This window comes from Saimiri boliviensis, chromosome 17 (assembly GCF_048565385.1).
Source record: "Saimiri boliviensis isolate mSaiBol1 chromosome 17, mSaiBol1.pri, whole genome shotgun sequence".
Lineage (NCBI taxonomy): Eukaryota > Metazoa > Chordata > Mammalia > Primates > Cebidae > Saimiri > Saimiri boliviensis.
In genome coordinates, this window is record NC_133465.1 from 65803745 (window position 1) to 65817615 (window position 13871).

At 58.8% G+C, this 13871-nt stretch overlaps 2 protein-coding genes across 4 annotated transcripts in view; both read right to left on the reverse strand.

Moving 5' to 3' along the window:
- Positions 1-1504: 1504 nt before the first annotated feature.
- FOXJ1 (forkhead box J1) lies at positions 1505-6421 on the reverse strand. The gene is made up of 3 exons (XM_003931713.4): positions 6279-6421; positions 5071-5736; positions 1505-3275 (listed from the first exon to the last, which is right to left on the reverse strand). Exons 2-3 carry the CDS (start codon positions 5566-5568, stop codon positions 2508-2510), a joined length of 1266 nt encoding a protein of 421 aa, XP_003931762.3. The 5' UTR covers positions 5569-5736; positions 6279-6421; the 3' UTR covers positions 1505-2507.
- A 1369-nt stretch (positions 6422-7790) lies between these two features.
- RNF157 (ring finger protein 157) overlaps positions 7791-13871 on the reverse strand; it is a 93254-nt gene continuing 87173 nt past the window's right edge. For 2 of the 3 annotated variants that reach the window (XM_010342395.3, XM_010342396.3), the window contains exon 19: positions 7791-10622. In XM_010342395.3, coding sequence (XP_010340697.1) covers positions 10501-10622 — 122 coding nt within the window. In that variant the 3' untranslated portion in view covers positions 7791-10500. Of the gene's footprint in view, positions 10623-12491; positions 12533-13871 lie in introns of all 3 variants that reach the window. The other variant, XM_010342397.3, reaches the window with a different exon arrangement.

Sequence of the window (13871 nt, forward strand, 5' to 3'; positions counted from 1 at the left end):
ATAGCAGTGAGAGGCTCCTAGTGGATGCTCTCCCCACTCCCCAGCATGGCCTGCTGAAAGAGTTCTGCCCTCTCCAGCGCTCCTTCTCAGTTTTGGCTGCACATTGGAAGCCTCTGGGGACCTTACAAATGCTGATGGCTGGGTCCCACCCTGGAGATTCCGGTCTAATTGGTCCAGGGTGCAGCCCAGCAGTGGGATTTCCAAGAGCCTCCAGGTGACTGTGAAGCTGGGGCAAACCTCGCTCAGCTTCTCAGGCCTGGCGCTCCCCCAGTAGGGGGGTCCTGGCTGTCCCAGACATTGCCCCTTTCCCCCCAGCACAGGCCTGGGGCACACAGCTCCACTCCCCGCCTGTCAGTCCAAAGCTGGAGGCCGATCCTGGGGAGAAAAGGCTGATTCCCCTAGTGCTGCTCCCATGCCTGCTTCCCCCAGTGGTGGGGTCCATGGAGAGGAAGGGGATGGACAGTGGGGAGAGGGAAGGGGGAATTGCCTTCGAGGTGAAGGGAATTGGGGTGGCCCTTAGCCAGCCTTCCCGGACCCTGCAGGCTGCGTGCCCTTCTGCAGTATTTAGAATAATTAGCAAGTGAAAGCAGCCGGTTAGCAGGGGAATGCCAGGTTGGCCTAGAGCCAGCCTAGAGGAGGGAGAAAGAAAGGGGCTTTGGGAGAAAGGGGTCCGTGGAGGCTGGGCAGGAATGCTCAGGACGTTGCCCGTTTGTGCCCCTGTGTGTGTGTGCTCGTGTGCGCACCTGTGTGAGAGGAATTGGCTCTCCCGAGGAGTTGTGCAGCCTCGAGGGTGTGTATGTGGTGGGGACTGAGTGGGGAGGTGGCTCCCGGGCAAAGCAAGGGGGAGGGGACTGAAAGGCGCCAGCTGAGTGTCACCCAGACACAAATGTCCTGTGTCTCAGTTCTCCTGTCAGGACTCGGGTAGTCGGTTCCTGCCATTGTGGGTGGGAGAGGTCGTCTGAGCTCACTCCCTTCCCTGGCGGCCTTTCTCCTCCGCAAACCTTCGTTGGGCCAGGTTGGGTGGGAAGTGGGGCCCTGGGGCTGGATCCCTCCTGGAGAGGACCAAGGGGAGGAGGCGCTGGAGGCCAGCCCAGGTCGGGACGGCAGACTGGGGCGGGCGGGTCCGGGCAGGCCTTCGCAGCAGGGGATGGCAGGGGCCAGACCCAGGGCACACTTAGCCTTTGAGATTCCCTGGGTCTGGGGATGGGGGCCACTCCTCCCTTTGTCTCCAGATCCCCCCCGGGCTGCGGGCCCAGGTCTTCCCATTGCAGGGATGGAATCGCTGAGAGCCAGGCTGCAGGGGACATCAGAGAGCCACCCCTTAGCCTCTTCCTCCCTGGGGACGCTGAGGTCGTGGGGTTCGTCAGAGGTCTTTGCAGGCCCTCAGTGCCCCCCAAATCTCCCTCTCAGCCACCCCACCCCCACCTCCAGCAAAGAGAAGCTTGACCCCTCCAGAACACCGGGCCCTCTCCTGTTCCCAAAGACGGTTTTGTACAGGTCCATGTTTAGATCTTTTAAAATTTTATTTTTAAAAACTTCTCATCGTAAATAACTTTTCATGAAAAAGGTTAAATTGCCCCACGGGGCGGGAGGGTGGATGTAGGACCCAGGGTGTCTGGGTGGAGCAAGGCACGCCCCCACCCCCCGGGAGTGCAGGCAGGGGTGCGGGGTACCCCCATTTCTTGGTCCCAGTAGTTCCAGCAAGCTCGTTGTCCCTCCCAGTGAAGCCTCAGCTACAGCTACACTCACTACATTAGTCTGTCTGTCCCGCCCCTACAGCTTGGCTGCCCGTGCCCCAACCCCAGACCCAGACTTCATGCTGCTCTCAGCCTCAAGTCTTAAAAATTAGGGATTTGCATCCCCGCCCCACCCCCTAGGGATGGGGCCAAGTGAAGACCCCAGAGGCCTCAGAGGATCTCCTCGCCGCACCCTGTGCCCCCACCTCATTTTGGTCTCCTCTCTCTGCCCCCCCCCCAGCCCATCTTCTACCCTGCTCTGCCTCATCCACCACCGGCCCGGCCCCACGGAGGCGCTGCCAGGAGAAGCCTCCAGGGGATTAATTGGCTGTCATCTAATTAGCATTTGTTGTACCTGGGGACTCTCTGGATAGAGAACTGGGGAAACTGGGATGGGGGGCGGGAAGGTGCTCTGGGAGGGCCCGGTTTTTTTCCTCCCCACCCTGACCCGGGCCCGTCCAGGCCTTGGCTCTACTGGTGCAGGACCCTTTAGCCGGTTTCTGGGGCTGGGAAGACGGGGAGCAAGGAAACACTGTGTGTACAAGGCGGGCTGGGGAGGAGGCAGCGGTTCTGGTCCTGGGCCCTCGTTCTCCAGCCTCCTGGGCTTGAATCTGATGGCAGCGGGGCTGGTGGCCATGTGACCTTGTGGGACCAGCCTTGGAGCCCTGGCCCAGCCCCTGCCTGGATGGTGGGGTGTCCGCAGACCTGTGTTGGGGGCAGTTCTGGGCCCTGACTTGGGCACTGTCCGGAGGTGGGGCGGGGCCTGGCCTCTTACAAGAAGGCGCCCACGCTGGCCCAGTCCTGCAGGTCAGAGGCCAGGGTGGTGTCCCCGGCCTCAAAGAGGGGCTCCGGGGGCAGGCAGCCGCTGCCACTCTCGTCCCAGGGGTGCTGCAGGAAGGATGTGGCCAGGAAGGTCTCGTCGAAGTCTAGGCTGTCGGCAGCCTGCTCCACCGAAGGCCCCCAGGTGGCGGGGCAGTCGATGTGGCGGCCGTGGACAGTGAGGTCCACATCCACGTGTGAGGCGGGGCTCAGCGGTGGGCTCAGCTCCAGGGCCCCCAGAGCACCCAGCTCCCCGCCCAGAGTGCTGGCGTCGAAGATGGCCTCCCAGTCAAAGTTGCCTTTGAGGGGTTCCAGCTCACCCTGCTCCTCTGGGGTGGGCAGCAGGGTGCTGAGGGGCCGCGGGACCTTGGCCACCCGCTTGGGCAGGGGCTGTTTGCGCTTATGCCCCAGCCTGCCCTCGCCCGCACCCCAGCCCGCCTCCCCAGTGGCCTCCTCAAACTCCCGCAGCAGCTGCTGGGCCTCGGTGTTCACCGTCAGCGGCCTGGCCTGGGGGACAGCGCTGGGCTCCTGCGCGGCCTGGCGGGCAAAGGCCGGGTGGATGTGGACCGGGGGCAGTCGCCGCTTCTTGAAGGCCCCGCTCAGCAGCCGCTCCGCGTACTGGGGGTCGATGCGCCAGAAGCCCCCCTTGCCTGGCTCGTCCTTCTCCCGAGGCACCTTGATGAAGCACTTGTTCAGAGACAGGTTGTGGCGGATTGAATTCTGGGCACAGGGAGAGAGCGAGACGTAAAGAGGAACCACTGGGTCAGTGGGGAAGGGGCAGTGAAGTGGCACCTAGCCCTCCTGCACACCCCCCACCTTCTCTCTGGCAGGGGAGGGGAGGGGGGGACAGATACACTTCTCTGCCCAGGCGGCTGCGGCTCTGGGACACCAGCCACAGGGCACTGGGAGCCCGGAGTGCTGTCGGGGGCTTTTGTTCCCTGTTGCCGGGATATCTGCCTGCTCAGTCATCCGAGCTCTGAGCCGCAGGGTGGCTCTCCGTGCCACCCCCGTCGCCTGCCCTCCCTCCTTCACCCTGCTGCTCATAGCCTCTGGCCAAAGCCCGCTCCCCCAGGGCCTGGACGGCCATCTCCCTCTGCCTGGGCCTGGCTGGCCCTCTCTGTGAGTGTGTGGGTCCAGGGAGGGGGCTGGGCAGCTGAGGATGGAGAGGAGGAGAGAGAGAGAGAGAGAGAGAGAGAGAGAGAGAGAGAGAGAGAGCGTGCGCGCGCGAGAGCAGGGATGAGGGGTGTGGGATCTGATGACTTTCCCTGTTTGTTGAGCCGGCTGCTGGCCTGGGCCTTCACCCCCCCAAGGCCCCCTCCCCCTACTCCAGGCTCAGTTGATTATTACCCAGCCAAGAGCCAGGAGCATAGCACTCATTCCTGGGGCTGGTTTCCTGAAGCCAAAGCGGAACAGGCTTAGGGTAGGGTGGGGCTGAGGGTCCCTGCTTTTTGCTGTGGCTAAAATGACACTGCTCTAGGGTCAGGGGGCATTTGAAATGGCTTGGGACTGTGGTCCTGTGGCCTGCCTACTTTGGGTGCTTCAGGGAAGAGTCTGGGCATCCTTGGGGGGCCTCTGTTGCCAACTAGCCCTTGACAGTGATGGCCGAAGACAGGGCAATGGCCGCCCAGCCTCAAATCCGCCATCCTCCTGCCTTGTCCATTCTTCTGTGTTTCATCTTGTCCAAATGCTGCTGGGGCCCGGGGTCCTGGGCTGGTACAGCAGGGCAGGTGGGTGGATAGTGCCCCCAGCAAGGCTGGGATGTTTACATGGTGGCCTGGGCCCTTTGGCTGCTCTGTGCCAGGTTCCAGAGACTTGGAACATGCAGCTGTGTGGCAGGCAGAGCCCCTGTGGAAGGCACCTGGCTCAGGTAATTGTCCCCCCAGGGAGGTTGGCTGGGGGGGGGGGTTGGAGGGAGGAAACTAAGCAGAGGTTGAGGTAGGGAGCTGGGACAGCAGCTTTAGGAAGGTCCCCTACCCCCTCCACCCTCCAGCGGGACAAAGCTGGCCCTGACATGCCACAGCACTCCTTCCATCCCACCCTCCCCAAGCCAACTGCAAAAGGGCAGGACACAGAGCCTGGCAGGGAGGCCACGTTCCAGTTTCCGTTTCTGACTCCCGGCCCGACAAACCATACCGGGCAGGGCAGTGTCTAGGAATTCTAGGACTTGGGACAAGAATGTGCCTTCAGTTCACTGCTCTCCCCAAGGAGACTCTGTCCACGCAGAGTCTAGCCCTGGTCTTTGGCCTGGGCCTGCTGGATGAATGGCAGGTTCCTTCCCCTTGAATCTCAGCCTCTGCACCCGTAAAGCCCTCCACCTCTGGACATTCTCCCTTCTCCCTCTCTGGAAGTCAAAGGAGGGGCAGTTGCAAGAACTGGGCTCCTTTGCAGTCCTCCCTTCTGGGGCCCTGGCCGCACGGAGCCTACTGGGCCTGCAGATCTGGGATGTGAATCCAGTGCAGAGTGGGGAGCCAGAAGGGAATGGGGAGGGAGCAGCCAACGCCCGCGCCTCCTCTACCTGCCAGGTGGGATCTGCATGGCGGAAGTAGCAGAAGTTGTCCGTGATCCACTTGTAGATGGCCGACAGGGTGATCTTGGTGGCCTTGCTGGCCTGCATGGCCATGCAGATGAGCGTGGCGTACGAGTAGGGAGGCTTCACGTGCGGGTTGGTGGCATAGTCCACGTCGTCGGGGGGCGGGGCCTGCAGCCCAGGGGGCGCGCTCCGCGATGTGCACGACGATGTGGGCTTGCCCGGCGTGTGCGGCTGCCCCAGGCAGGCGGGGTCGGCCGCCAGGGGGGACCCGGGCGCTGCTGAGCCTGGCACCTGGTGGTAGCCGTGGGGGTCGGTGCCCCCTGGGGGCAGGGCGGGGGCCTTGGCGTTGAGAATGGAGAATTCCTGCAGCCACTGAAGGCTGGTCAGGCTGTCATCCAGGGCGTCGGGCTCCTCCAGGCCGCCCTCCGGCCCGGCCTCCTCCGCCGGCCCGGCTCCCGAGAGGCGCAGCCAGCTCTCCGCCATGTCTGCGGGGACTCTCCGAGGGGGCGGTCAGCATCCACGGGCTGAGCCGGGGTGGCCCGCCGCGCTCTCCGGCCCGCTGACTCCCGCAGCTCCCGTTACACGGCCTCCCGGACGCGCGCTTCCATCTCGCGACCCCGGGGGCGCCTCCTCCGAATATGTGTGTGGTGCCTGCGAGGACCACGGCGGGAGCTGAGCATCACCCTCGCCCCATACAGGGGGAGCCTCCCCTAACATCATCCCCGCAGCTGGGGAGGATCTTTTAGTGCCGAGGTCTGGGAAACAGAAGCAAGGCCCTGGGGTCCCACCCCCCACCTCCACCAGAACCGCCTCGCTCCTCTCCTCTTCGAGGTTTTATTAGGCAAATTAAGTAAGAGGGTAGGGGCATCCGAGGCTATCCTTTTCTCCCGAAGCGCAGGAAATCAGGACCCCCTTCCTCCCCGCAAAAAATGGAAAAGGGGCGATTAGTCTGGGAGGGCAGTACGACCGGGTAGGGGCGGAGGAGGTCCTCTGATCCTTGAAAAGGAATATTATGATAGGGAGTCGTCGGGAAGGAAGCGGACGGAACAGTTATGGGGGCAGGAGGCGAGTTTCTCACAAACTCCTCCGAGGTCAGTCCCGGGGCCCACCACTTCCGTCAAGGACGAACGAGAGAGCGGGCTGGTACCGTCGCCCACCCTTCCCCAGCGCCTGTAACCCTCCTCGTCCCTTACCTGGCTCAGAGCGCAGCCCGGGCCAGAGGAAGGTTCTGGAAGAAGTTCCTCCCACCCCCAGCGGCTCTCTGCCCCCAGCTCGAGGGCCCTGCCAGCGCCTCTCGCTGCCCCCCCGCCCGACGGCGCTTCTCTGAGCGACCGCGGCCCTGGGACCGGCAATAAGTAGCCGCTCCAAAGGCTTCTCCTGCTGCCATGGCGACGCTCCGCCCCCATAAACAGCTTCCGCCGCTGCCATTGGCCAGCACGTCTCCAAGGAGACCGCGGGCACTTGCCTCTCTCTCTGGCGGCAACTCTCTTCGAACTCCCTCCTTCTGCCGCCCTCTCCCGCGCCACCCAACCCCCTACCCGCCGCCGCGTCCCGGCTCGGCTCTTTCCCGCCCGAGGGCCCCGCGCTGGGGTCGGAGAAGCGCGCGGCCCGCGACCCCCGGAACCGCTATGGATCCGTTAGTCCTGGGGAACCACGACTCCCGCCCCCACCCCCTTCCAGTCCAGGTCGCTCTGAGGCACCGACTGCTCCTGGGACAGAGCCTCGGGTTGGGGGGCTAAGGCTGGGAGCGGGCTTAGGTTCGGGAACCGTATCCTTGGTTTTCTTTCCTCTCCGCTGCGAGTGGCACTTTCTCAAATTTCTGCCGCCTTTCCCCCTCCCCCCGACCCTTAGTATCTCTCTCTGGTGCCCCAGGCAGGTCTGACTCTCCGATGCCACCTGCCGCTTACATCCACAGAGGCAGCAGACACACCAGGCGGTAGGGTAATCTAGTGTGTCCCGGTAAGCAGTCCCTTCCCCACCCCTATCCTCAAGGTTCCAGGAAGCTGACATTCTAGAGCCGGCATGCGGCCCCCTGAGGCCATTTATCCGGCCCCCCGCCGCACTTCAGGAAGGGGCACCTCTTTCATTGGTGGTCAGTGAGAGGAGCACAGTATGTGGCGGCCCTCCAACGGTCTGAGGGACAGTGAACTGGCCCCCTGTGTAAAAAGTTTGGGGACGCCTGTTCTAGAGGCTTCTGCAGAAGTGCACTCACTCTTTTGGAGACAGCTGATGAGGCAGATCCCGTGGGTAAAACTCTGAAGTCAAGGACTTGTCAAATTCTTCTAGCGGGGCCTTTTGGCCAATTAATTTCACCAACCTTTAAGTGACAGGGATTAAGGGTAGAGGGACTGTGGCCCTTCTTCCTCCCTTCCCCTGGCCTCCCTCCTGTCACCAGCTTTCCTGCTCTTTAATTATTGAGGAGCTGCAGGGTTGGAAGTTCTCAGGTTTAAGGCGGCTGCAGAGGCACTGGTGGGGGCTGGGTTGCTTACCCAGCCTCTGCCCAGGAGCTGGAGAGCTGGAGCCAGGAAGGCTGGTGCCCAGGCCACGAAGGCCCGGCAATGGTGCATCTCTCCCCCCACAACATGCCTTTCCCTCGCCCTTGCCTCTCTCACTCCTCCAACTCCAGATCCTCTTGAGTAAAAATATTAGAGTACTGGAGAAAGAGAAACTTTCCCAGATAAGCTCACTTTGCAGTTAGTCAGCTCTCCTTCCCTTGTAAAGTTTTATTCATTTTTAAGAATCATGCAGCAATCCATAAATATTGCATTCTTGCTGTCCCCACTGTAGCGTGCCCACAAGTGTACCCCAGGGAGGGGTACACAGATGGCACAAGCAGTATACACATGCGCACACCAGGTGTGCAGACCAAAGCAAAGTGAGCAACCAGTGTGCCAGCCCCGGGTGGGCAGGATCCTAACTCCCCAGGTGAGACGCATTAGAGTGTGGGGGTCTGTGTCCAAGAGATGCCTCAGTAGGGGTGGAAACTCTTGTGGGATGGAACTAGACAGAGCAGGGCTCTGTGAGGAAGCCGGGGTCACACCACCTGAAGGCCATAGGGAGGGCACAGGCCGAGCGCAGCAGGAAGGAGCCCTGGGTCTCCAGAGTTATGCTGTGCCCTGTGGGAGAAGCCAGGCCCCTACCTCTTCTCTGTGGGCAAACTGTGGACGTGACTATGTGACTGTCTCCAGATGAAGGATGGGGGCAAAAGGGTTGACCACTGACCTGTCCTAATCAGGCTGACTGAGGACTAAACTCCTTGGATGGTGTATTTCTGCCGGCCAGACAGCTAAATGACAGCCAAGAGAAGGTGGGGGAGGGAGGAAGAGAAGAAATTGGAACTGAGAAACAAGTAAAGGACATTTCTAACCTAGGTATGCTGTGGACGTGGAACTGAGGCCTTGAGGAATCTTTCTGCACCTCTCCCTAGGAGAGGACTGAGCACTCGCTGTGAGGAAGGACACCTCCAGGAAGGGGGTCCTGGCCACTGCAGCTACTGTTTAACTGAATCTCCTTCATCTCAGCTCCTTCCTCCCTCCTCCCAGGTAACACCACACTGTGAATACTACCTGCAGGGGACAGGACGGGAGGTGGTCTGTGTGCCACCACTATCCCTGCTGCTTCTGGGCTCATGTTTCAGGGAAATCAGGAAGTGGGGTTATTGCTCAGCTTATGCATCTTAACTATGAAAGGGGCTGGAAGAATGTCGGGGGAAGGAAAGGACATTAAGGTGGGGACTGAAATGGCAGTCTACTGTAGTATTTCAGAGAGGGTGGACAACCGGCTCCCCTCATCAGGGCAGGATGTGAGCCACAACCACTAGGCAGTGTGACAGTCACCACACTCCTGGCCTCTGCAGCCACACAGGAGCAAAGGACCCCCTGGGCACCAGGCTCTTTTTGAGGCTATTGGGCCTGGAAACAGCCTTGAAAAGCTTTTTTAGGGTAACAATTCCAAACCCTAAGACAAGTCCACCACAATGGACCCCAGCTCCATCTGAATATCTCAACCTCACAAATAATAGTTGTTTCTAGCTTTGCTTTCCAAATACTCTCATGCCCTACTAAAGAAACATCTTTCCAAAGGCCAATAGACAACACATGTAAGAGCCACATGGAATTCACCAAGACGCAAGTGCTGAGGAAGCGGGGCAGCCACCACCTCACAGTCCAGACGTGCTGTTTTGGCTCTTGTATTTGTGCCCTTGCACTGGGCTGGGGCGGGGAGGGCACATGAACAGAACACGATCTCTGAACTGCCAATCAGCATGTGACTGGCCCCATCTCCCCCCTTACTAACTAGGCTCAGCAGCTCTGGAAGGCAAGGGAGGAACACGTGGAGGATGGACGGGGCCCCTGAGGTGAAGGCCCTGAGCCCTGACTCCAGCCTCTGCTCCCTGAGCCCTGACTCCAGCCTCTGCTCCCTGAGCCCTGACTCCAGCCTCTGCTCCCGGCTCACTGCTGGCTGCATGCTGCTGCCTGAACTTCGCTCAAACCTCTCCACCACCTCCTGTGGGGACCTGGGTACCAAACTGAGAATCACTGGTCCACATGTCCACCATTAACAAAAGGGGACAGAGATGGGGGCAACAGGGACAAGAATGCCACCTCCTGGGTGAGTGGGGCTGAATTATGATGTAACATGTGACTGCTCCTCACCCAGTACTTGGTACGTAGAGAGGTCAACACGTGTTTCTTGAAATGTCATCTTGGGATAGAGTCCTCGGCCTCCCTGAATGCACCTGATCAGGAGAAATGCTCTTTATGGGGAATCATCTTAACTGGGGGATTCTCAGATTCAAGGGCTCCTTCGTAAGCAGGCCCAGGAGACTGGCTCTGCTCCCAGAGGGAAGGATTGTTTCTTTCAATCAACTTTTGGCTGCTACCATTTCTTGTCCTTGAGAAAGGCACTCCTGGTGCCTGTGGAAGGAAAGGCCACATGCGTGCAGTATGGCTCTCCTTTCCACAGGAGCCGTCCTCCAGCCCCACCCCAAACTTCAGGATTTCAATTGCTTATGGTGTGCCAGAGACCAGGAAATGCCAGAGGGATGTTTATAACAAAGCTGCCAAAACTCTAAGCCTTCTTGTCCTACCCCCTAAGGAGAAAAAAGATGCATAAGAAACAACTAGCCCATGGACCCCAGCTCCATCTGAATGCCGATACCATGGGGACATTCCAGAGTCCCTGCAAAGGGTCTCATGAGCTGCAGTTCTTTGAGTGGCTTTAGGCCACAGGGAGAAAGGAGGGCTCCAGTCTCCTCTTAGAGGTGAAGGATTGAGGTTACAGGTTGTATGAGCTGTCTTGTCACAGGAGGGTGAAAAGTCCAGCCTCTTGCTGAGGATGCCCAGGAGGCAGCAGCCGAGTGATGATGGATGGAATGCAGGGGCAGGAGGGGAGCCCAAGTGCAGGGGCTGGGGCTCAGACAGCCAAAGGGCCCCACACACAAGGCCTCGTCTCAGAGTCCTCCAGGCTGCTGGATGACAAGCGCCGGCGCTGGGTGTTACATCGACTGATGGCATTGTCATCAGCCTGCCAGGTACCTGGGGAAGAGAAAATGAACATTACAGGGGCCAAAGCTTTGACCAGGTCCAGGTGGTGTCTCCAGCAGGGCAGCCCAGGAGTCAGCATGGAAGGAGCAGGACAAGTGTCACCTGAGACCCCTGTGAGGGCGCGAGCCACAGCACACGTGCGCGAGAACAGAGAGAAGCAGGTGCAGACAGGTGCAGGGGCTGCTCCTGCCCCCTGGGCTAGGTACAGTCACTGCCACTGTGGCCCCCGGACAGGGAGGATGCTCCTTGTTTTGTGAACTTACCCTAGGACCCACTTTAGTATTTTAAGTTCTTGGTTTGAAAGTTGGCCTATATGTTACAATAGACAGGAAAAGGAAATTGGGCCTCACTGAGCTATTTTCATCAGGGCAGGAAGAGTTGGGGGGAAGTGAGAAGATTATGTTCGTTCTGGCCCAAAGTGTTAATGTTTTCTGCAGGGGCCAAGGTGGAGCAGGAAAGGACTGGCCACCCAGCAGGGTTCCCGGGACGGAAGGCCACATGGAGGGAGGACAGTGTGGGGCCCCAGCCCCCCTCACCTGCCACTTTCCTCTCCTCCTGCCCTGCGCAGCTGTTGAGCTTTGCTACTAGCTGGTGCCGTCAGCCCAGCAGACACCAGCCTGAGAGCCTCGGGGTCCCACAGGTACCACTGAATGCATCCTCTCCCCTAAATCTGCGGCGGCCCCCATGTGAGGAGTGCCAGCGCCTGTCTGGAAACCCATTCTTGGTGCTTCTCTTTCCTCTGTGCTCTGCATCCAATCCTCCACAAGCTCCTATGGGCTCACTGCTAGCCGTGTTGTGACGCCATCTGTAGTCACACTAACTGGGCTTCACTTCCAGTTTACAACGGTGTGATCTTGGGTACATCAATTTACTGAGGGCCTTGGTTTTCTCATCCATCAGATGGGAGATGAGTACTGACCTCACAGGCTTGCTGTGAAGACTAGAGAACACAAGTGCTGGTGAGAGAATCTGACTCCTAAAACAGCCTGTGCTCACGCCCCTGCAGGCCACCCCGCCTGTCCCCTGGGTGTCCTCTTCATCTCCTGCCCACAGGTGAGCTGGCTCCCTCCAGTGCCCTCCCTCCAGGAAGGCTAGGACGCTCCTGCCTTGGGCCTTGGCCGCCTCTGCTCTCAGGGCCTCCTGGCATCCTGGAAAGGCATGTCGTCCTCTGGACCCTGTGGGCTTCCCAAGCCATGTCTCCCAGTTCCCTCCCGTCATGAGGCACCTCTGGCCAGGTGAGGCCAGTGTGCTTCTAAGTGCTCCCTGCAGCCTGAACTACAGCGCCATGCACGCCTCACATGGCGGAAACCGCTGAGTCCCGGAGCTCCTCCGTGGGCAGGGGCCATGACTTTTCCACTGCTGTGGTCCAGAGCCCAGCAGGACACCCGACCCACAGGAGGACCTGTTTAGTGGACAAGGCTGACCAACTGTAGAGTGTGGCCATAAGGTTGAGAGAGGACACTCCCAAGTGTCCTGAGTCAGCCTCAGGCCAGACCAGGACATGAAGCGCTTTAACCCACGTGGAGTCAGCAGGTATAAATGGCTCAATTCCCGTCAATGCCTTAGCATGCTAATCACCCTCAGGCTCTAACAACAGTCTCTGGTGCTGGACCCCAGGGGAAGAGTGAGAACTGGAGAGTCTTGGATCTTCTCACATCCAAACTGAGTTTGGGATCTTGACTCCCTGGGGGTGTGTACTGGAGCCTGGGACGAGTCAAGGTGTTTTTTCACCCCTAGTGGTGGCACTGTGTGTCTAAATGTGGCAGGATGAATATAAGGCTGTTGATATTGCCTTTAAAGTGAGAAACCCAAAATAAAATGAGCTGCTTGTTCATTGATATAATTTGGTAGATCTCATACCTATTCCTCAATGTTTATGGGGCAGGACTCCGGAGCTGCGGCTGTTCAGTAGGAAAGACCAAAAGCAAATGGTAAACAAGAGAGAAGACACACATGCATGCACAAATAAAAACAGCAGCACCGCCACCGCCGCCACCACCGCCACCGCCACCACCAGCAAGCTATAAAACGCTGGGCCTGAGGAGCTGCCCAGAGAGCCGCCCTGACACTGAATTCACAGGAGTCCTTGCAACAAACGCCACCCTTCTAATCTGGAAGCATAAGCCAGGGCAGAGCATCAGTTACTTGCGGAAGACTCAAGAATCAGATCTGAAGTGTCTCCCGGCCTCTTGGTATGCTCTATGGTGAGGGAGATTCAGCAGCAAGAGGAGGGTGCCTTCCCACTGGCCAGGACCCTGAGGGGCCCACGGCAAAGCCCCGCTGCTGCTCTCTCCTCAGCCTCATTCCCATGACGAGCCCGGCTGTGGAAAGCCAGTCTGGGCGCTGAGGGACCTTCCCGAGCCGGTGCCGCCGTTTTGTCTGGCTGAATCCAGGCCCCTCCAGCCAGAAAATGGAGTGTGGAGATTTAAAGTCCTTCGAGGGAAATGGGTAAGGGTGCTTTCCATTCTCTTCTCATTTTGGAGAGTCAGAAATGGGAGTATGAAGAGACCTCTAGAGGTAGATTTTGGGAGCACATTCAGGAAAATTTCACAAGCCCCTTTCAAGAGCTCAATGGTCTTTGCTGAGTTTCTCTCCAGGGGAAGGAAAAACTGGTTTGAATTTTTCCTTAGTGCTCACAAAGTGCAAACTTTGCTAGTAGCATTTTAGTCTTGGGTTCTGAGGCTTCTCAAAAAGCAGAGAGAATTGAATTTGGTCTCCATGAGCCTTTTTTTTTTTTTTTTTTTGAGATGGAGTTTCGCTCTTGTTACCCAGGCTGGGGTGCAGTGGCGCGATCTTGGCTCACCGCAACCTCTGCCTCCCGGGTTCAGGCAATTCTCCTGCCTCAGCCTCCTGAGTAGCTGGGATTACAGGCACGCGCCACCATGCCCAGCTGATTTTTTGTATTTTTAGTAGAGGCGGGGTTTCACCATGTTGACCAGGATGGTCTCGATCTCTTGACCTCGTGATCCACCCACCTCGGCCTCCCAAAGTGCTGGGATTACAGGCTTGAGCCACCGCGCCCGGCCCTCCATGAGCCTTTTTAGATTTCACTGGATATGCTCATTTCCCGCAATGCAATAATTTAAAAAGTATATTTGTATCTCTACTAAAAAGACCAAAATTATCTTTGCCTTTTTTTTTTTTTTGAAGACAGTCTCACTCTGTCTCCCAGGCTGGAGTGCAGTGGTGTGATCTTGACTCACCACAAACTCCGTGTCCCAGGCTCAATCGATCCTCCCA

Coding starts and splice junctions, on each gene's coding strand:
- FOXJ1 (XM_003931713.4), bottom strand. CDS start 5,568: ATGGCGGAGAGCTGGCTGCGCCTCTCGGGAGCCGGGCCGGCGGAGGAG. Junction 3,276..5,070: donor ATGCAGATCCCACCTGGCAG/GTAGAGGAGGCG, acceptor CCCTGTGCCCAG/AATTCAATCCGCCACAACCT.